Genomic DNA, 23,233 nt, shown 5'->3' with positions numbered 1-23,233 from the left:
ATGATGTCCATCACATTCCACCATCATTTCTAACCCCATGCCCCCTTCCCTTCCCCTCCCACTCCTCTGCCCTATCTAGAGTTAGTCTATTCTTCCCATGCTCCCCGTCCCTACCCGACTATGAGTCAGCTTCCTTATATCAGAGAAAATATTCAGCATTTGTTTTTTTGGAATTGGTTAACTTCACTTAGTATTATCTTCTCCAACTCCATCCATTTACCTGCACATGCCATGATTTTATTCTCTTTTATTGACAAGTAATATTCCACTGTGTTTACTGATAAAGCACAACAGGGATTGTGAGTAAGGGAGTGAAAGAACTAGAGGATCAGAAGTTGGATAGCTGAAATTTTAGAAATGGACTATATGGATGATAAATTCTAAAAAGAGATTCAGTTACCAGGAAGACTAAAGATTCTCATTTTTAGCTTTCCTTCTTTTCTTCAGATGCAACCTTATTATGTCGCAAAGGTTGGCCTGAACATCTGGGTTCCAGTAATTATCCTGCCTCAGCCTCCAGAGTAGATGGAACTACAGGTACATACCAGAGCACCCAATTAAACTTCATTCTCTATCATATTTTTAAAGTAAAATAATCTTTTTGACTAGTGTGATTTAAATGTAGTTTTATCAAGAGGCAAAAATCAAGATGACTCCTTAAGGTATTAACTGTTATAGAACAAAGTAGCCTTTTGGTCTATTTCTTAGTATGATGGTGGTTACTAAAAATGTCACAGGTAGGACTGGGGCTATGGCTCAGTGGTAGCGCACTTGCCTGGCATGTGTGAGGCATTGGGTTTGATTCTCAGCGCCACATATAAATAAATAAAATAAAGGACTATCAACAACTAAAAAAATATTTTTAAAAAAATGTCACAGGTAATCTCAAATAAAAAGAGTTGAAACTCATGAATTGGCTTGCTTTTGTCAATTAGAGATAATGAATTTTAGAAATATTATTCTCACTCATATTCTAATATACTTTCTGGAGTAGAAACATTCAGGGAGGGGCTGGGGATGTGGCTCAAGTGGTAATGTGCTTGCCTGGCATGCACGGGGCGCTGGGTTCAATCCTCAGCACCACATAAAAAATAAAAAGTAAAGATGTGTCCACTGAAAACTGAAAAATAAATATTAAAAAAATTCTCTCTCTCTCTCTCTCTCTCTTAAAAAAAAAGAAACAAACATTCAGGGAGTATGTTGTAAATCAGAATATAATTTCATGTTATAGTAGAAAAGATAATAACTGCATATGAAATTACTATTATTTTTATTGGTTCTTTTAGTTATACATACAGTAGAATCCATTTTGACATAATTACATAAGCATGAAATACATCTTATTCTAATTCAGACTCTAATACCTCTCTTTCTCCTTCCCTATTTTAAAGCATTCTATACCATAAAAATTACTGTGTCAAGAATGCCACGAATGCTTACTACAGTTGGGGCACAAGGGCACGCGCCTAAAATCCCAGCAGCTCTGGAGGCTGACGCAGGATGATCAAGAGTTCAAAGCTTTTGCTAAGGTGCTAATCAACTCAGTGAAATCCTGTCTCTAAATAAAATACAAAAAAGAGGGGATGTGGCTCAGTGGTTGAGTGCCCCTGAGTTCAATCCCCAGTATCCGCCCCCCACAAAAAAAGAATGCCTACTATGACCTCAGGTTAAAAATCATTTAAGTACTAGAAGCTGGAAGAATAAAGCTATCATTCTTAATTAATACACTTACCCTATTTCTATTAAAAACAAAAAAACCAAAATGAGCCAAGAATGTTTATCTTAAACTTTTATAATAGATACCCAAAAAAGCTTCATTAGAAAGTAACATACCCTGGGCTGGGGCTGTAGCTCAGTGGTAGAGCACTTGCCTCACATGTGTGGGGCACTGGGTTCGATCTTTAGTACCACACAAAAATAAATAAATATATTGTGCCCATGTACAACTAAAAAAAAAAAAAAGAAAGTAACAAACACACCACACACATAAAGAAGGTAATATACAACACATAAAAATTTAAATTCTCAATTCATCTTTCTGGCTATGCTACTCATGGACTTAAGTGACATTTTGGAGTCAAACTGAGGGGAAAAGAATGTCAATAAATGGAACCACACCACTGAAGTGGTTTTAAAATAACAGTACATTAGGCTAAGGTGCAGCTCAGTGGTATAGCACATACAAGGCCATGGGTTCAATCCCCATCACCAAAATAATAATAGTAAATATTAATAATAACTGTACATTCACACATATACATGTACCAGGCTCATAACTCCAGTCAAAATACAAGGAATAACAGGAGTTTAAAGGTAGTACAAGAGGTCCTATATACAACTATTAAAAGTAGTGTGACATTCCAACATTAACTTTGATATTGAAACCACTGTTAATACCACCAATTAAAACCATACAGTTCTATCATCTAAGGAGGAAAAATGTAATTATCACTAGAATGTTTTGTCATTTTCACTAAATATCCTATATGCTTCAACAAACTCCTATAACTAAAACAGAAAATATAAAATACTTACTTTTTCATTTTTTTTGAGTTGTATTTGACTTGGTAAGCTGCTTGGATTAGTTTATCTGGACTACCATCAAACTGATGTGGAATGACCTTCTGAAAGTGCTAAAATATAGTAAAATAAAAACATAAGAACCACTGAGTGCCATTTATTATTGTTTAATAGTTAAATCTAAAGATATACAAGAAATCGTGAACTGACTTACCTGTAACATTCCTTCCATGTCAAGTTGCATTAATTCAGCCTGATTCATTTGAAGAAGTGCTAATCCTACTCGAAACACTATTTCTAAACCCTGATGAAATAAATTAAATAAAGCCAAATTTATTTTAACTTTGTCATCAACAAAAACTAAATCAAAATAATACTAAAGTAGATATTCAGTGTTCTAAACTAGGGACTAGCAAACCTTTTCAGTTAAGAGTCAGACAGCAAACACTTGACACTTGGTGGGCCTCTGCCACAACTATTCAATTTTGCCACTGTACCCCAAAAGCAGACATAGACAACACATTAATGAGCAGAGCTGCATTCCCAGAAAACTTTACTCTCAAAAACAGGTGTAAGGAGAGATTTACATGCAAATTACAACAGATCAGTGGCTGAACCGTAGTTTGATAGGAAATACAAATTGATCTTGCCAAGATGTAACTAATAACAATTAACTTTGGGTTCAGAAAACAGAAGACAAAGGATCATTATGTGTCACTCACACTTAAAAGACAATTTGCAATATGTTCGCAGAATAGAAGAAAATTATAACAATTATTTCTAGCTGTTTGGATAATAGATTCACTACAACAATATTACCTGTAAGGTAGAGTTTACCTTTCACTAATTTTCAATAAATCAATTAGGAAGTGATAAACAGGTTTGATTAAGAAAGTAGATTCCACAATTTAACTGTCTCTGTCTGAACCTAGTTACTATACATGTATGTGTGGGTCTATAGACAAGCTACTTTTTTTTTTTTTTTGGTATTGGGGGATAGCCCTAATTTTATTTTGTTTTCTAATTTTTTTATTTTGAGACAAGGCCTCTCAAAGTTGCTTAGGGCCTCATTAAGTTGCTGAGACTGGCCTTCAACTTGTGATTCTCCTACCTTAGCCTCCCAAGTCACTGGGATCATAGTTTTGTGCTACCACACCCAGCTTAGACAGACTAGCTATTTAACCTTTCTCTAACTCTGTTTTCTCATCTATCATCTAACAAATAGGGATAGTAACAGGATCCACCTGATTATGGTTTAAATTAGATTATCCACAGAAGCAATTGAGCAAGGAACACATGAGCTCTTTTACTGCTCCCCTCTCTTCCCTGCTCTAATTAACCCAATGACTCCTTTGCTCAGCTCTTGCTGCTAGTCTGCCAATTAGCTTACCTCAGACATAAAGATATCAAATATCCGTGTTGCAATTGGTAATGGAAAAGTTGTAAGAAAGATAGTCAGAAACCAGGATGATGCATACATTGAGGTATGAAAACTCTGAGACTGAAAGTGTACAAAGAGCTCTGGAAGATGCTCCTAAAGAGAAGAAAACAAAGTAAAATTAAAACATAGTAAAATTGAGTGTTTTAAGTCAGATTATTGTATTTATACTAGATTATACTAGTTTAGTTTATATAAAAGATTAACCTATACCACACACAAAGATCAGGGCAAGCATAATGTGAAAAAGCTGAGATGTTTAGTAATTACAGAAATGCAAATCAAATCTACTCTAAAGTTTAATCTCACTCCAGTCAGAATGGCAGTTATCAAGAATACAGACAACAATAAGTGAGGATGTGGGGGAAAAGACACACTCATATATTGTTAGTGGGACTGCAAATTGGTGCAGCCAGTCTGGAAAGCAGTATGGAGATTCCTTGGAAAACTTGGAATGGAACCACCATTTGACCCAGCTATACCACTCATTGAGTCTATATCCAAAGGACTCAGTGATGCAGCCACATCAATGTTTATAGCAGCACAATTCACAGTAGCCAAACTGTGGAACCAACCTAGATGCCCTTCAAAAGATGAATGGATAAAGAAACTGTTGCATATATATATAATGGAATATAACTCAGCAATAAAAGAGAATAAAATTATGGCATTTGCAGGTAAATGGATGGAATTAGAAAATATCATGCTAAGCAAAGTAAGCCAATCCCCAAAACCCAAAGGCTAAATGTTTTCTCTGATAAGTGGATGCTAAGCCATAATGGGGGGGAGAGGAGTTAGAATGAGTGGAGGAAATTTGGATTGGTCAAAGGGGAGGTAGGAGAGGGGAGGGGGCATGGGAAGACTGTGGAATGAGACAGTCATTGTTATCCTAGGTACAGGTATGATTGCGCAAATGGTGTGACCCTATTTTGTGTACAACCAAAGACGTGAAAAATTGTGCTCAATTTGTGTAAAATTAATTGAAGAGCATTCTGCTGACATATACAACTGATTAGAATAAATAAAGGAATGAAATTACGACATTTGCTGGTAAATGGATGGATCTGGAGACTATCATGTTAAGTTAAATAAGCCAATCCAAAAAGTCAAAGGTTGAATATTTTCTCTGATATTCAAAATAGGGCAGTGAAGGGAAGGGAGAGAAAGGGGGAAAAAAAGGAGAGATAATTTCATCAAAAGGAAGGAAAAAACAACAACAGATGCTGACGAGGATGTGGCAAAAAGGGTACACTTGTACATTGCTGGTGGGACTGCAAATTGGTGCGGCCAATTTGGAAAGCAGTATGGAGATTCCTGGGAAAGCTGGGAATGGAACCACCATTTGACCCAGCTATTGGCCTTCTCGGACTATTCCCTGAAGTTCTTAAAAGAGCATACTATAGGGATACTGCTACATCGATGTTCATAGCAGCACAATTAACAATAGCTAGACTATGGAACCAACTTAGATGCCCTTCAATAGATGAATGGATTAAAAAATGTGGCATTGGAGAGGGAAGATAGCGGCGAAGGGAGTGCATCACCCCCGTGTACCGCGTCACTGAGCAGGAGATTGATGAGGTAGAATGGCTAAAAGCTAGCTTGTTAGGAATTTCCAGCAAAATTGGGGTGCTCCGAAACCTAAAGGAAGGATTTCCATCGCATGAGGATCAGCTACTGGGGCTCAAACACGAGAGATTTGTCCGCACGGAGGGTCATGCTGCTTATTCAGCAAATCGCCCCGCGGCTAGAGTCTGCGGCGTGCGCTGGGAAACGACGAGTTAGCAATGCAAAGATACAGCACTGCTGATTCTGTGGGCTCCTGCCAGCTGTGCAATTACTGTACTCAGAGCTGAATTCTGGGTTTGAGACGGGAAGGAAGCGGTCCAATTCGGTTCTCCACACCGGTCAGACCACAGAGGAAGCCAGCGGCCACCATCTTGGAGAGCTGACGTCACCATCCCTGTTTTCGACTGATCGCAGCTCTTTCAGCTATAGAACAGGTAATTTCAGGCTGACATTTGTCTGCGTCTCGCAGACAAATTACTCAGGCTCAGAGATAAAGAACCCGCGGAAACTGCTTCTTGGAGCCTGCTCCTATCAGAACATACACCCAGCCCAGAGAGGCCAAATTCCGGCTCCCGGAACTGCTCTGGACCAGGGCTAAAGAACCCGCGGAAACTGCCATTCACCTGCATCTCGCAGACAAATTACTCAGGCTCAGTGCTAAAGAACCCGCGGAGAACACACACCAAGCCCAGATAGGCTACATTCAAGCTCGGGTTCGCCTGCTTTTCGTGAACCCGACGAAAAGCAGCACTTTTCGTCTGCTTTAGTGACTCAGCACTAAAAGCATTTGACAAAGTACAGAATCCCTTTATGTTCAAAACATTAGATAAAACTAGGGATAACAGGAACTTACCTCAACATTGTAAAAGCTATCTATGCTAAGCCTCAGGCTAGCATCATTTTGAATGGAGAAAAATTGAAGGCATTCCCTCTAAAATCTGGAACAAGACAGGTATGCCCTCTATCACCACTTCTATTCAATATAGTTCTCGAAACACTGGCCAGAGCAATTAGACAGACGAAAGAAATTAAAGGCATAAAAATAGGAAAAAGAAAAACTGTTTGCAGTCAACATGATTCTATACCTAGAAGACCCAAAAGGGTCTACAAAAAAACTACTAGAACTAATAAATGAATTCAGCAAAGTGGCAGGATATAAAATCAACACGCGTAAATCAAAGGCATTTCTGTATATCAGCGACAAAACTTCTGAAATGGAAATGAGGAAAAACACTCCATTCACAATATCCTCAAAAAAAAAAAAATACTTGGGAATCAACCTAACAAAAGAGGTGAAAGATTTATACAATGAAAACTACAGAACCCTAAAAAGAGAAGTAGAAGAAGATCTTAGAAGATGAAAAAATATACCCTGTTCATGGATAGGCAGAATTAACATCATCAAAATGGCAATATTACCAAAAGCTCTCTATAGGTTTAATGCAATGCAAATCAAAATCCCAAAGGCATTTCTTGTAGAAATAGATAAAGCAATCATGAAATTCATATGGAAAAATAAAAGACCCAGAATAGCAAAAGCAATCCTAAGCAGGAAATGTGAATCAGGTGGTATAGCGATACCAGATTTCAAACTATATTACAGAGCAATAGTAACAAAAACAGCATGGTACTGGTACCAAAACAGGCGGGTAGACCAATGGTACAGAATAGAGGACACAGAGACTAATCCACAAAGCTACAACTATCTTATATTTGATAAAGGAGCTAAAAGCATGCAATGGAGGAAGGATAGCATCTTCAACAAATGGTGTTGGGAAAACTGGAAATCCATATGCAACAAAATGAAACAGAATCCCATCCTCTCGCCATGCACAAAAGTTAACTCAAAGTGGATCAAGGAGCTAGATATCAAATCAGAGACTCTGCGTCTGATAGAAGAAAAAGTTGGCTCCGATCTACATATTGTGGGGTCGGGCTCCAAATTCCTTAATAGGACACCCATAGCACAAGAGTTAATAACAAGAATCAACAAATGGGACTTACTTAAACTGAAAAGTTTTTTCTCAGCAAGAGAAACAATAAGACAGGTAAATAGGGAGCCTACATCATGGGAACAAATCTTTACTCCTCACACTTCAGATAGAGCCCTAATATCCAGAATATACAAAGAACTCAAAAAATTAGACAATAAGATAACAAATAACCCAATCAACAAATGGGCCAAGGACCTGAACAGACACTTCTCAGAGGAGGACATACAATCAATCAACAAGTACATGAAAAAATGCTCACCATCTCTAGCAGTCAGAGAAATGCAAATCAAAACCACCCTAAGATACCATCTCACTCCAGTAAGATTGGCAGCCATTCTGAAGTCAAATAACAACAAGTGCTGGCGAGGATGTGGGGAAAAGGGTACCCTTGTACATTGCTGGTGGGACTGCAAACTGGTGCGGCCAATTTGGAAAGCAGTATGGAGATTCCTGGGAAAGCTGGGAATGGAACCACCATTTGACCCAGCCATTGCCCTTCTCAGACTATTCCCTGAAGACCTTAAAAGAGCGTACTACAGAGACACTGCCACATCGATGTTCATAGCAGCACAATTCACAATAGCTAGACTGTGGAACCAATCCAGATGCCCTTCAATAGATGAATGGATAAAAAAAAAATGTGGCATTTATACACCATGGAGTATTACGCAGCACTAAAAAATGACAAAATCATGGAATTTGCAGGGAAATGGATGGCACTAGAGCAGATTATGCTTAGTGAAGCTAGCCAATCCCTAGAAAACAAACACCAAACGTCTTCTTTGATATAATGAGAGCAACTAAGAACAGAGCAGGGAGAAAGAGCAGGAAGAAATGATTAACATTAAACAGAGACATGAGGTGGGAGGGAAAGGGAGAGAAAAGGGAAATTGCATGGAAATGGAGGGAGACCCTCAATGTTATACAAAATTACATATAAGAGGTTGTGAGGGGAAGGGGAAAATAAACAAGGAGGGAAATGAATTACAGTAGATGGGGTAGAGAGAGAGAGAAGATGAGAGGGGAGGGGTGGGGAGACAGGATAGTAGAGGATAGGAAAGGTAGCAGAATACAACAGTTACTAATAGGGCATTATGTAAAAATGTGGATGTGTAACCGATGTGATTCTGCAATCTGTATTGGGGGTAAAAATGGGAGTTCATAATCCACTTGAATCTAATGTATGAAATATGATATGTCAAGAGCTTTGTAATATTTTGAACAACCAATAAAAAAAAATACAAAAAATGTGGCATTTAAACACAATGTGAGTATTACTCAGCACTAAAAAATGACAAAATCATGGAATTTGCAGGGAAATGGATGGCATTAGAGCAGATTATGCTAAGTGAAGCTAGCCAATCCCTAAAAAACAAATGCCAAATATCTTCTTTGATATAAGGAGAGCAACTAAGAATAGAGCAGGGAGGAAGAGGGGAAAAAGATTAACATTAAACAGGGACAAGAGGTGGGAGGGAAAGGGAGAGAGAAGGGAAATTGCATGGAAATGGAAGGTGACCCTCATTGTTATACAAAATTACATATAAGAGGATGTGAGGGGAAAGGGGAAAAAAATCAAGGGAGAGAAATGAATTACAGTAGATGGGGTAGAGAGAGAAGATGGGAGGGGAGGGGAGGGGGGATAGTAGAGGATAGGAAAGATAGCAGAAAACAACAGTCACTAGTATGGCAATTTGTAAAAACGTGGATGTGTAACCGATGTGATTCTGCAATCTGTATGCGGAGTAAAAATGGGAGTTCATAACCCACTTGAATAAAATGTATGAAATATGGTATGTCAAGAGCTTTGTAATGTTTTGAACAACCAATAAAAAAAATTTTTAAAAAAAGAAAGGAAAAAGGGCTGGGGATGTGGCTCAAGCGGTAACGCGCTCGCTTGGCATGCACGGGGCGCTGGGTTCGATCCTCAGCACCATATAAAAATAAAATAAAAAGGTGTTGTGTCCACGGAAAACTGAAAAATAAATTTAAAAAATTCTCTCTCTCTCTCTCTCTCTCTCTCTCTCTCTCTCCTCTCTCTTTAAAAAATAAAAAAAAATTTAAAAAGAGAGGAAAAATTTATAGAGTAGAGGAAGGTCATTGAGGGGAAAGAAGAAGGAACAGGATAGAGGAAGAACAGTAGCCTGAATTTGGACAAATTTTTATACACATACACACACATATATGTGAATATATCACAGTGAATCCCAACATCAAATATATCTATAATATATTAATTTAAAAAATATAATTGCAGAAAGACCAATAGAGTAGAGACATGGGAATAGAGGGAAGGGGGGAAAATGCTGGGGACTGAGTTACAACAATTTATATTCAATGTTTTTCTGATCATGTCAAAATGTATCCTAACATTGTTTATCAATAAAAATGGGATGTGTTTTTTTTTCTTTAAAGAAAAGCTGAGATGTAGAAATTGACACATTCAGAATGATAGATACTATCTGAGAAGAGATGAAGGGTGAAAGGATGCAGAGTTGAAACTTTGGGGATATCTATAACATTTGACTTATTAATAATAAAACTAAATTATAGCCAAATTAATTTAAACCAAATACCCATCCTATCTAAGATACTATCGATTGTCCATGTGATGCAATGTTTGTATTCATTTAAGCTTGTTGGTGGGTACATAGTTGCTTTTTTGTCAACTCTATTTCCAAAAAACTGGAAGCCAGGCATACTGATGCACACCTGTAATCCCATCTAATTGGGAGGTTGAGGCAGGAAGATTATAAGTTTGAGGTAAACCTGGGCAAACCACAAGACCCTATATCTCAAAATAACAAGTAAAAAGGATTAGGGCTATAGCTCAGTGGTAGAATGTCTCTGCTATCCAGTTTCAAACTGTAATTTACCTATCAATTAAAAGCACTGATTTTTTTCAATTGTTTTAATGCTTTTAACATTGAATTTGTAAAGATGTCACTCAGAGATGATAACAAACATAAAATTGTACTTTTACCTGTATCATGCATTCAAACTGGTACATACAAAGGCCCAATTCTGCCATACTTGGTTTAAAAAGTTCACGAAGTCTATAATCTTGCATTAATTTAACAAATACACAGAAAGCTTCTTCTTCTGGCATCTGCATTAGTAGACGAAAATAACACAGGTTAATATTCTATGATGCACAAATAAATCAAATTATATTTAAAACAAGTACCCATCCAATCATAAACACTGTTTTGAGAGGCTACATATTGCACTCAAGAGCAACAGATTAGTAAAAATCAGGATGTCCTGGGCTGAGAATGTGGCTCAAGCAGTAGTGTGCTCGCCTGCCATGCGCGAGGTGCTGGGTTCAATCCTTAGCACCACATAAAAATAAAATAAAGATATTAAAAAAAGAAAGATACAGGATTTTTTAAAAAATCAGAATGTCCTAAGTTCTCATTCTAAGAATGTAAAGTTAAAGAAGTCTTTTAACCTTTAAGACTAACTGCCTTAAATGGCCTAATTCATTAATTCAACCAAAAATATTCATTTAGAGTTGGATACTTTTCTTTTTCTGAGGATCTACCAATGAACAAAAAAAACATAATCTCAACTGATTGTGGTGGTGCATGTCCATAATCCCAGCAACTTGGAAGGCTGAGGCAGCAGGATTGCAAGTTCGAAGCCAGCCGCAGCAACTCAGCAAGGCCCTGCCTTAAAATAAAAAGGGCTGGGGATGTAGTTCAGTAGCTAAGTGCACTTGGGTTAAATCCCAAATACCAAACCAAACAAACCAAACCAACAAACAAAAACACCACATAATATCTACTCTCAAGGAGCCTGAACTTTATAGTAGGGGAAAATAAACAACACATGTAATAAATTAATTCATATATTTGTCAAATGGCAATGAATGAAATGGAAGTATAGTAGGTAAGAGGGAATGTTGAGGAGACACATTAATATTTATGTAGGACAGGGAAGGTCCCTTGATAAGGGAACATTTGAGAAAAATGCTGAAGAAAGTGAGGGGAGCAACAGCCCTGAGAGGGAGTCAGATCAGCATACTCACAGAACTGCAAACAGGAAACTTCTAGTTTAGTAGTAACTAAGTTAGTAGTAACTATTTTAGTAGTAACTTCAAGATTAGTTACTACTTCAAGAAAGTAAAATCTATACAAGAAGTACTTGGGGGGCTTGGGTTTGGCTCAGTGGTAGAGCGCTTGCCTAGCGTTCATTTCTCAGCACCACATATAAATAAATGAAATAAAGACCCATTGACAACTAAAGAATATTTAAAAAAAGAAGTAGTAGTAGTACTTGGCAGATGCCAAATTAAAGAATGAGAAACTAATGTGATCAGATTAAACTTATATTGCTTTAAAAAAAAAACTGGGGCTGGGGTTGTGGCTTAGCAGTAGAGTGCTCACCTGGCACATGTGAGGCACCGGGTTCAATCCTCAGCAACACATAAAAATAAATAATTAAATAAAGGTATTGTGTCCAACTACAACTAAAAAATAAATACTAAAAAAAAAATAGATAGAAGGATTGCATGTTCAAGGGCAGCCTGGGCAACTTAGCATGACCTGTCTCAAAATAAAATAAAAACGGCTCAGGATACAGCTCAGTAGTAGAGAGCCACTGGGTTCAATCGCAGTACAGCAAAACAACAACAATGAAGAAGTCATTTTGAGTGCAGGTTAGATTATGGAGAAGAAATAACATCAAAGGTTTTAGAGACCATTGTATGATTTTTGAATTTGACCTTAAGTGAAATGGAAAGCCCTAGAATTCTGAGAAGTTATATAACATAAATGTTTAAAGAACTTATGAAATTAGTTTTCAAATTATCTGTAATTGGAGTTTAAAAGTATCAATTAAACATTTTGATTGTAAATAACTAAGAAATCATATCAAAGAAGATGTGTGTGAAATCTTTAAGAAGTTACAAAGACATTCAAACTATTTAGGTAATAACATTATGCAAATTGTTAAGCCATCTTTCTCAAAATAATAAAATTTGCTAATTCTCTCATTCACTCACATTATACCAGTGTGTTTCAAAGAGAACAAGCTGAAGAATCTCTAGGCATTCAACTTACTGAAGATGTTGCAACTAACAACATACTTTTTCTGCCTTGACATAGCCCATGGATAGAAACCAAATTGCCTTTGGTAAAACCCACACATACTTTCTTCCTTCCTGCCAACACAGCCCGGATTCTGCCCTAGAGACCATCCCTATTAATCTCATCAAGCTCTATAGCATCATTGATTTATGTCAGTCACTACAAGAAGCCCAAGATTCCAGAACTTTTAATCCTATATAATTCTACTGTTCCCCTAATCTGACCCCATTTCCAATCTTCTACCTATACCCTCAATCTCTTTTGCAAATATTCTTCCCTTCCTTTAGCTAAAAATCTGGCTCTCCCCCAGGGTGGTTATTTTCTCTGCCACAGTACCAGAAGGAGCCAGGGGTTAGGTAAGACATATGTTCCTCCTTTCACCTCAGCCATTTCCATAACATTAACCTTCCCTGTTCTCTGAAACACATGCTAACAGATTTTACCCATTAAGGTTCCCACCCCACCCCACCCCAGCATCTACAAAGTTCTGGGCCACCCTCCCCACAACTCCCTTGTCATTTTCATAAAGATCACTTCCCTGGCCTAGTGGATCTTTGACTTCCTTTCCTCCAATAAGCCTGGCAGGCAGTTACTAGCTCAAACTCTAAAGTCATGGCAAAGGTTGAAATCTCAGTTTCTTCATTTAATAGAAATCTTATTTTCTCCACTTTAATAGCTATGTGATCTTGAACAAATTATTTGATCTCTCTGTTGCTCTGTTTCACCACCTATCAAATGGGTAAAATAATAGCATGTATTTCACAGGATTGCAATGAAGACTAATATAAAGTACTTGGGGCTGGGGTTGTAGCTCAGTGCTAGAGTGCTCTCCTAGCATGTGCAAGGTCCTGAGTTTGATCCTCAGCACCACATAAAAATAAATAAATAAAGGTATTAAAACAAACGTGTGTGTGTGTGGAGAGAGAGAGAGAGAGAGAGAGAGAGAGCGAGAGCGAGCGCTTAACAATTTATTGACCTTGTCAGGCTATACTTCCTTCTTCCTATTCCCCAACTCTGCTGTGCTCACTTTGCTACATATTTTACTATATTTATTCACTTGCTTAAATCCATAATTACTTTTTTTCATCTCTGTTATAATTCCAACTGGAAAAATTTCCTTCTTATATAAATTCAACTCCATACCTGTATCTAAATAGCACAAAGTGGCTGGGAAAAAATAAAAACAAAAATTTATCCCAGGTATGGTGGTGCATGCCTGTAATCCCAGTAGCTCCAGAGGCTGAGACAGGAGGACTGTGAATCCAAAGCCAGCCTCAGCTACTTAGTGAGCTCTAAGCAACTCAGTGAGACCATATCTCAAAATAAAATACAAAAAAGGTCTGGGGACGTGGTTCAGTGGTTAAGTGCCCCCAAGTTCAATCCCCAGTACCCCCCCCCCAAAAAAAGTAAGTAAGTAATCAGAAGAGAATGCTGGAGTTGTAGCTCTTAGTGGTAGAGCACTTGGCTAGCATGTGTAAGGTACTAGGTTTGAGCCTCAGCATCACATAAAAATAAATAAAATAAAAGTACTATGTCTACAACTAAAAAAATATAAATAAATAAAATAAAGGTATTAGAAAAAAGAAAAAAGAAAAGAACTTTCCCTTCTATCACACCACCTGCATCTGTAACCATTTTTACAGCCTCTGGTCCCTTGTATCTATTATCCTGGACCTTTCCCCAACTCCTGTCCTGTAGTTCCAACTGCTCATTTAACATCTCATTTGGAGTCCAACATATATCTCAAACTGCTCATCTGATTTCCTACCCTGCCATTCCTGGATACAACAAATTTCTGCTCAAAAACCTTAGGGGTCATCAGTGACTTTTTCCTTCCTGACTCTACAACCAGTCTATCAGCAAATTTTACTAGTTCTATATTCAATTTCAAGAATCAACCTATTCTTACCAGCAACACCTAGCCCAAACCACCACAAAGAGAGTAGTCTACCACCTGAACTGTTACAAATGCTTTCTAAATGGTCACTTTGCTGTCTTCCTTGTACTTCCTTTCCAGTGGTCCATTCTTTATACAAAATAATGCCATTGACACTTTCAAGGCATGATTAGAACATTATATTCTACTGCTCAAAAACTCTGATAGTTCCCCATATCCTCAATAAAAGCCAAAATCCTTACAAGATTCTACATGATATGATCTCTAATCTCTATTTCTCATTTCCTATCATACCTTCCTCTTTCCACCTTTGTGGTAAGCCAGCCATGGGCTATGTGTGTGTGTACTATGAGCACTGAACACATAAGTGGACTGGATGACATTGCCTCTCTCTCTGTTTGGGCTGGTGACATATGTGTCCTTTTCACTTGTTCTTCCTATGATCCCCACACAGCACATGAGATGGGCATGACCTTCCAAGATATCAGTCAATCTGCTGACAGAAAGACATCATGAAGCTAGACTCAACCCCCTGAAACCTGACTCCTTGCCTCATTTGAATGGCTTCTCCCCAATGAAACCCAGGTTCGAGGCATGTTCCCTCTCTTTCTTGCTTGCCTTGCCCCCCTCCCCCTCTCCCCCTACCCCCACTTGTGGGAGATGTGGCTGAGGAGTGGTCACTGAACCCAAAAAGGTACTTTCTATATCTGTGTCTTTATTTAGTCAGCCCAAATTCACTTGGAGTGACCCTGACCAGTTTAGTCATGTGTTGTGATACACCTTCTCCTCACCCCTTGGTCCAATCATAGTAGGAATGAATCAATTAATCTCCCTTTTATCTCTTACAAGAGTCTCTTCCCTTCTGATGTTCCAAAAACCTTCATTCCCTCTCCCCTTTGAAAGAGCACTAATATGAGAACTGGGAGAGAGTTTTTTTGATTTTTTTAAATGATGATATTTTAAACATAAGGTAGGATGATTTGACAAAAGAGTAAAAGGAGGTAGAAAAAAGTATCACTGGGTCCTGTGACAAAATGAAAAAATATGAGACTCCGTGACACTTATAAATATGAAGAATCACCACCCAGCTGTTTTTTAGTCATTCCTTTCCATTAGAAAGAAATCATGACAATAGAGCCCTAGAGCAATGTGGTACTGCATACTTTCTCTATGATTGAGCTGATAAGACAACATGTCTTTTGCAAAGGTCTAATGCGTATAACATACCTAATTTTACAAGAGTGTTAAGATAAACACAAAAAATATATCTAGCACTCTAAACCACTTTTACACCTGTACTAACTTTATAAATTTTATCAGACTCTTTGAGTTACACTGCTATACTGAAGTTGTGGGAAACACTACATACTAGAAATATAAAAGCATAAACTTTAGAATCAAAGAGGGGGGTTTTCCAATCTGGATCCACCATACTTTTTACCTTGTGGCCCTGGGCTATTAAGAGATATTGTTGTGGTGGCACACTGCCTGCCACTGACAAAAACAGCTAAAATGCCACTGATGACTTCAATTGTAGTGCTGATGCTCATATCACTATCACCATTGTCTTCAGCACCTTGAAGGAAAGTGTGGTTAGCTCCTTAGGGCTCCTAAAGAGATAGGCAGCTCTTTTGACACTCAGACCTCAACTAGGGGAAAATTGCTCTGTAGACACTCAGTAGAGATGACTACTAAAGGATTAGAAATGGGGCAGGATGATCATAACCTTGAAAAGAAATGGCATAATAGTGTTATTTCTTTAGCTTTATTGATATATATTAATTTCATTTGTTTATTTTTAAGACGTCTACCTTATTCTTTAGTCTCAGAAGTTTACTCCTGGAAAGGAACCTTGGAGATAACTTGATTTGAATTGTGTAAACTAGGCTTTGCATCTCAGTTCTTCAGTAGATCTATGAACTTGGGCTAGATTATTTAACCTCAGAATCTTAATTAAATAATATTATCTATGTTCAGATAATAAAGGATTACTCTGGAGCTGATATAAAAGCAAAAGGATAAGGATGGTTGAGTTCAATGGTGAAAGACCTACCAATATTGACCAGTTACAAATGAAGACAGTCACAACTTTGTGGAACATCTACACCCTCAACATTAACATACCTAGTTTTGTATTATATTAATTATAACTAAGTTTCACCTAGAAATGGACAAATATCCTGTAATAATCACTAGAATCAGTTTTTATATTATAATACAAAATACAAATAAGTCAATTTGATTGTCAACTTAGTATCTCAGACACCAAGTTTATGCTACTCAGAAAAGACATATGGAGAGCTGGAAGCATAGCATGATGTAGTAGAACATATGCTTAGTATGCACAAGACCCTGTGTTCAATACACAGCCCGAGAGAGAATGAGGTAGGGTCTGTGTGTGTGTGTGTGTGTGTGTGTGTGTGTTTGTGTGTGTGTGTTTGTGTGTGTGTATGTACATTTCTGACACAAAGCTTTAAAAGTCAGGTAAATTAAAGAGTTAGAAAATTAAAGTATCAGGAAAAAAGAACTTCTCACTCCTGCTCTGCTTCTATCTATCAAGATGTGTGATTTGGGGCAAGTCATTGAACCTTTACTGCATGTCTTCTAAATGTCAAACACCAAGCAGGACTTCTATATATAATATTTCATATGACCCCCATGAAGAATCTGAACATAGATAATATTATTTAATTAAGATTCAGAGGTTAAATAATCTATCCCAAGTTCATAGATCTACTGTAGAACTGAGATGCAAAATGCAGCCTACATGATTCAAATCAAGTTATCTCCAAAGTTCCTTCCCAGGAGTAAAGAGTAAAGATGGATATCTTAAAAATAAATAAATGAAATAAATATATACCAAAAAAGCTAAAGAGATAACACTATTATGCCATTTCTTCTCAAGGTTATGATCATCCCGCCCCTAAATTCTGAAAATATCCCATCCAAACCCATCCCCAAATAAGTCACTGTCAATGCTATATCCCTGGAACAGTAAAAGTAGCTGAGTAACACTATTTTAGAGCTTTTGGCAAGATATGCATAATAAGACTGCAGGTCCATGATATATAAAATTACTATATAAATTTTCAAAGATGTCAAACAACATAGATAAGAGCTTCATGTCATCATTTTATTCATATCCTTACTCCCCATTAAATGTTGACAAGACTTAAAAGTAGATACAGGTTTTGGTAGAACATTATGGTATAACTGTATGCATCAAGAAGTTCAGGGGTGGGGCATATGGGTCAATGGGTACAGAGTAGGCAATCCCTAGTACCACAAAAAAGAAAAAGTTGTTAAAATATCATTTGAGGGGCTGGGGTTATAGCTCAGCGGTAGACTGCTTGCCTCGCACTTGTGAGGTACTGGGTTTGATCCTCAGCACCACATAAAAAATAAACAAAATAAATAAAAATTTTTTAAAAACACCCTTAAAAAATATCATTTGATGAAAGACACTATTATATATCATTTCAACACTTTTCATCTTTCAAAGTACAAACTAAAATATTATTATTCAAATTAGACTTTAGGGAAAAATACTGAGTATTCACTTATACTTAATAAAAATAATGCTTTTTAAACCCTCCAATCCAACCTTAATAAAGAACTTAATTAAACATTTAATACTTGTATTAACTTACCTGCATAAGCAATAATCCAACTATAAAAGCACTTCCTTGACAGTAACCAACCTCACGATCCACTAAAGAATATGCCTAAAAAGTAAAATATGGTGTTCAAAATATTTTGACATGGTATATTAGACCTTCCTTCTCCCAAAACCTGAAATTGGTGAAAGAGTTAATTAAAAGTCAATTTTTTTAAAGAAAAAATCTTGTTTACTTGTTGTAGATGTTATCCTATAAATATTTTAAGAGCAAATGTTTTATTACATAAAATTTTCATTTGACAACTTCCAATTAGAAAGCAACAGCTGCTAAGGATGAAGGAAAAAAAGGAATGTGTACTCAGTAAGGTAACAGAGCTTTAAAATCAACTAAAAGTTGTATCTGATTAAGATAAAATTAGAGTAGGATTATGATAAAGCTTAAGCAAAATTAAAATGATTTAACAAGAAATCCAGTGTTTCGTAAAGATAGCTGGAATAAAAAGAATCTAAGGAAAGGGAAAAGGCAATGTTGAAGAAAAAAATTAGGTAAAATCTTTATTAAGAACCCTTAACAATTCAAGCCACTGCAAACAGAAAAATTTGCTGACATGAATGCAGCCATGTTGGGAGAAACCTGAATCCTAGACTATGAACCTCACATAAAGTGAACTGTCCATTTTCATAAAGGATCTCTCTATGAGTAGGCTGGAGTAATTATTAATATGTTACTTTATTTCCTGTCAAGTAATGTGAATGAATTTTCAACTAATGTGATGAATTTTCTAATAAGTTCTCTAAGTTACACAGTAATGTAGCAGCAAAGTTACAGTAGAAATTATGCTAAAATCAGTTTTGTTGCCAAAGCAACTGATTATGTGGAATTTCATGCTTCATCATGGGAAATGTATAATTTCAACTTTTTGAGAATTCATTTCATTTAAAAAATGAACAAACAGAACTTACCTTCATCACATTGAATAGAACCTCCTGTCCAAGGCTATCTTTTTCCTTAAAAAAATTATGTTCAGGATAAGTTCTAGCAATGTCTCTCCGGATCAGTTTTTCACAAGGTGAGGTCATTTTCAGGAGTTCTGAATACTGATCCTTAATTGGCATACTTTGTGCACTGCATAAAAGTTGCCAAACTATTGCTCTAAAATGGTGGGGTATTCCTTTACGAACAAGTTCCTAAAAAAGAAAAGTAAAATTTTAAATCTGAATTATTTAATAAGTCTCACACTTGCAAGCCAAAGAAGACTTATTTGGTGGGTGAGGCATGGTTGGAGTAGAGTGGAAATTTTTTATCAATTCACGAAGCTGGTTTTAAAATAAACTGGAAAATTTTTTAACCAAGGATAAGATTTTGCTCTTGGGTATATCCTTTTCTGGTTATGGGGAGTGGATGTGCTACAAAGCCATGCATAAATTCTGGCCATTTCACCAAGAATTCTGCTTCTAAAAGTATTTAGGACTTGACAGCCTGCAGAGCTATGAATGATGGCATCATACCCATCACATTTAGAATTGCTATTGAAAGCAGAAAAGAAAAATACTGATAATTCAAGAATGCATGATGTCAAACTTCATTTCTGCATCTATAAAATGAGAGAATTTGTCTGGACAGGTGCACACACCTGTAATCCCAGCTACTTGAGAAACTGAGGCAGGAGTATCACAACCTTGAGGTCAACCAGGGCAACTTAAGGAGATCTTGTCTCAAAATAAAATAAAAGGGGCCAGAGGTTTAGATTAGTGATAGATTACATATGCATGAAGTCCTGGGTTCAATTCCAAGTACAAAAATTATAATAAAATGAGAGAATTTAACTTCTAAAAAATTTTCAGCTATATATTTCCATTTTCAGCACCTCTATAACAACTGATACCTACATGTAAAAATTCCATGAAGAATTGAAATATTTGGGGGAACAAAATTACTCCTTTGAGCTAAGAAAATATGCAAATGGTATTTAAATATTAAAGTAATGATACATAGTTTATACTATGATTTCCAATTATCTTATTTTAATGTTGAAATCACTTAAAATAAGAGCCCGGCTAGGGTCCTAGTATTGCCACCCACTGTCTAGTGATACTTAGTCAAACTTGCTAAGCCCCAGTCTCTCTACTGTACAATGGGATTATTAATGGGATTTTAAAGGCTACTTTTCTTGCAGTGTTTTAAGAGAACTGAATAACATAGTATCTATAAATTATATGGCAATGTGCATGACATAATAAAATTTTCAGTGAATACTTTAAAAAAATTCCATGAAACACAAATGAAAACATAAAAAGCAGATTTCTTCACTATACAGATCTTGGAAATCACTAAAATCTGACTTTTTCCCCTAATTCTCTAATAATCCATACCTGATACCCTTTGGGGTGAGAGAAAAAACTTAAATAAAAAACATGAATACCTTAACTTGTTTTTCCTTCTTTTTGCGCACATCTTCCCATTCATTAACAATTCTTCCCCAAAGAATCCAAGAATCTTCTTCAAGGTGGCTGAGATTACTGGAGGCTGATGAACTTGATACAAGAGAGGAGCCACTATTTCTTCTTGACCCATTTACAGATCTTAAAGACTTACTATCCGTCTCTAATAATCTAAAACATAATTAAAAATTGGTGAATATCTCATCTCACAGTGATATTAGGTGAAGGAGTGATGATACTTAGAGTTTGACTACCATGATTTAACCATTGTTTTAAGATAATTTTAATAATGTACATGATTTCAATAATTTTTGGTTGATATCAATAAAATAATCACTATCTTTTTCTTACCTAGGTATAGGAGTTTCAAAATTTGAAACATCAAATAATGTTAAATATTTTGTGCAATTAGTCTCATTGTAATTTACTTTCATTTCCATTAAAAATTCAAATTAGAGAACCAGGCACAGTGGCAGGTGCCTATAGTTCCAGCTAAATAGGATGCTGAAGCAAAAGGATAATTTGAGCCCAGGAATTTGAGAGCATCTGAACAAAGTAGTGAGAGATAATCTTTCTAAAAAAATCAAATTAGTGTAAATCTAATGTAAAAAGTGGTTGGGTGGGCTTCAAGGAAAAAAATAATGCTTGGGAGAAATACAACGAATTTTATGGAATTACTAATCCTTTCATGTTTTACAATATGACCAAGGTTTTAAGAAAAGTAATCAGAGCCACAGAAATTAGCCAAGTCTCTTTTTTCATTTGTTTCACATATTCATACCTAATCTGCCTAAACAAAAAGTATATACATACCGCCTATTTATAACTATATTTCTTGAAAAAGAAATAGAAATCAGAATCAGGTTCATATTCCCACACAGTAAAAACAGGATACACTAAGTAGGAGCATCTTCCTTTAAGGATGAAGAGGGATTTCACCCAATTTCTACAATCCTTACTGTCTTCCCAAACTCTAATCAATAGTTGCTATTCATCACTAGGCTTCCACAATGAAACTGGAATCTCGTCGCTCTTAATACCCCAGCAGTCTTTTGAGTATCTAACCCTGTTTTAGCTCTCTTCTCTAAAGAAAGATACGTTAAGGTAATTTCAGAGATACAGTCCATAACTCATCACTCATAACTCATAACTCATCTTTTCTTTACATATGCACAGGATACAAAAAGGAAGGCTGGAAATGTGGCTTTATAACTATAAAGATGTAGATTATAAATAATTCAAGTAATAAGGGTCCTAAAATATCTATTTGTTTTTTAACATGGCTACCTACCACTCAATTCCAGTACCGCCTTCAGAAAGGTATCTGCTTAAAGTACAAAAAAATGCTTGCAATACTAATTTATGAAATAGAAAAACTGAGAGAGAGAAAACACAAGTCAAATCCTATTTTGCAGTTATAGAACCACCCTTGGAGGATCTACACGCTTATATTCCTTAAATCATTTAGCTCAGTACAAAAGATATTAAGTAGTGGGCTGAGGCTATGGCTCATTGATAGAGCACTTGCCTAGCCTGCATTAGGCCCTGTGTTGGATCCCCAACACCTCAAAAAGAAAAAGAAAAAAAGTACATTAACTCTTTATTAAACTGAAAATTATCATCCCAGTTTAAAAAGTTTGAAAAACTTTCCAAGTTTTAGATGTCATATTAAAAAATACCACAATAGGGGCTGGGATTGTGGCTCAGCAGTAGAGTGCTCGCCTAGCACAGGCAGGATCTGGGTTCGATCCTTAGCACCACATAAAAATAAAGGCATTGTGTTGTATCCATCTACACCTAAAAAATAAATATTAAAAAATATACCAATATAAAATAAATTCTCTCCTTATTTAGGAAAATTTTAATATATTTTCATGGCAATAATTTAAATAAAATTTCCTAACTACTGCTAGAAACATAAAAATGTATTACAGCCAAATTAAGCATCAATTACTATATTTTTATTTGCTTTAAACACTGTTTTCCATATATATTATTTCAGAAATTCTGTAATTTTTCTTATGGAAAAATTAGTACGACTAAGTAATTTTCTTTATGTTTCTAAAGACTTCTAAATGAAGTAGAGAAAAAAAAATCACTGAAATATCTGGACCTAAGTTCTTCATTTCACTTAGCTATATGTTTGGTATACGCCAAATAGTTAAACCGCATTACCATCATCATTTGGGACACACACAGTTCAAAGGAAATTATGATACTAACTTAAACCTAAGTTTGAGTTATAATAGATGTACAGATTTTAAAAATGCCTAATTGGAAGACTTTTGGAGTACATAAAAGGTCTCAGAGATTGCTGAGCTGTAACTATTTGGATAAACAGAAATGCCAAGTGAACTCATAGGTGGGTTACAGAAGTTAGCTAAGCAATTTACCTTCAAAGAACACTGAAATAACATGTCCCATGATACTTACAAATGAAATATTATTCCAAATAAAGACATTACATTATTTAAGGATGTTACCCTTGCCTTATCTCACATTACATATACAAATACTATTCAAAATGGATAATAAGCCTAAATACAAAAACTAAAACTAAAAGCCCTCTAAAAGAAAATATACAGAAAACCTCTTCACAACCTTGAGATTGGAAGAAATTTGTTAATGAGACACAAGGAGATACTAATCATTAAAAAAAAGTCG

General features: G+C 36.2%; 1 protein-coding gene across 4 annotated transcripts in view; it reads right to left on the bottom strand.

The window, feature by feature from the left end:
* Positions 1-23,233, bottom strand: part of Evi5 (ecotropic viral integration site 5) — a 213,554-nt gene that overhangs the window by 125,418 nt on the left and 64,903 nt on the right. For all 4 annotated transcript variants that reach the window (XM_076863518.1, XM_076863519.1, XM_076863521.1 and 1 more), the window contains exons 3-9: positions 20,551-20,740; positions 19,091-19,315; positions 18,159-18,233; positions 10,505-10,630; positions 3,911-4,054; positions 2,735-2,824; positions 2,536-2,633 (exon numbers count right to left, since the gene is read on the bottom strand). In XM_076863518.1, the coding sequence (XP_076719633.1) occupies positions 2,536-2,633; positions 2,735-2,824; positions 3,911-4,054; positions 10,505-10,630; positions 18,159-18,233; positions 19,091-19,315; positions 20,551-20,740 (948 nt within the window). The remainder of the gene's footprint in view (positions 1-2,535; positions 2,634-2,734; positions 2,825-3,910; positions 4,055-10,504; positions 10,631-18,158; positions 18,234-19,090; positions 19,316-20,550; positions 20,741-23,233) is intronic.

Source organism: Callospermophilus lateralis, chromosome 7 (assembly GCF_048772815.1).
Source record: "Callospermophilus lateralis isolate mCalLat2 chromosome 7, mCalLat2.hap1, whole genome shotgun sequence".
Taxonomy (NCBI): Eukaryota; Metazoa; Chordata; class Mammalia; order Rodentia; family Sciuridae; genus Callospermophilus; species Callospermophilus lateralis.
This window is presented reverse-complemented; position numbering and strand designations above follow the sequence as displayed.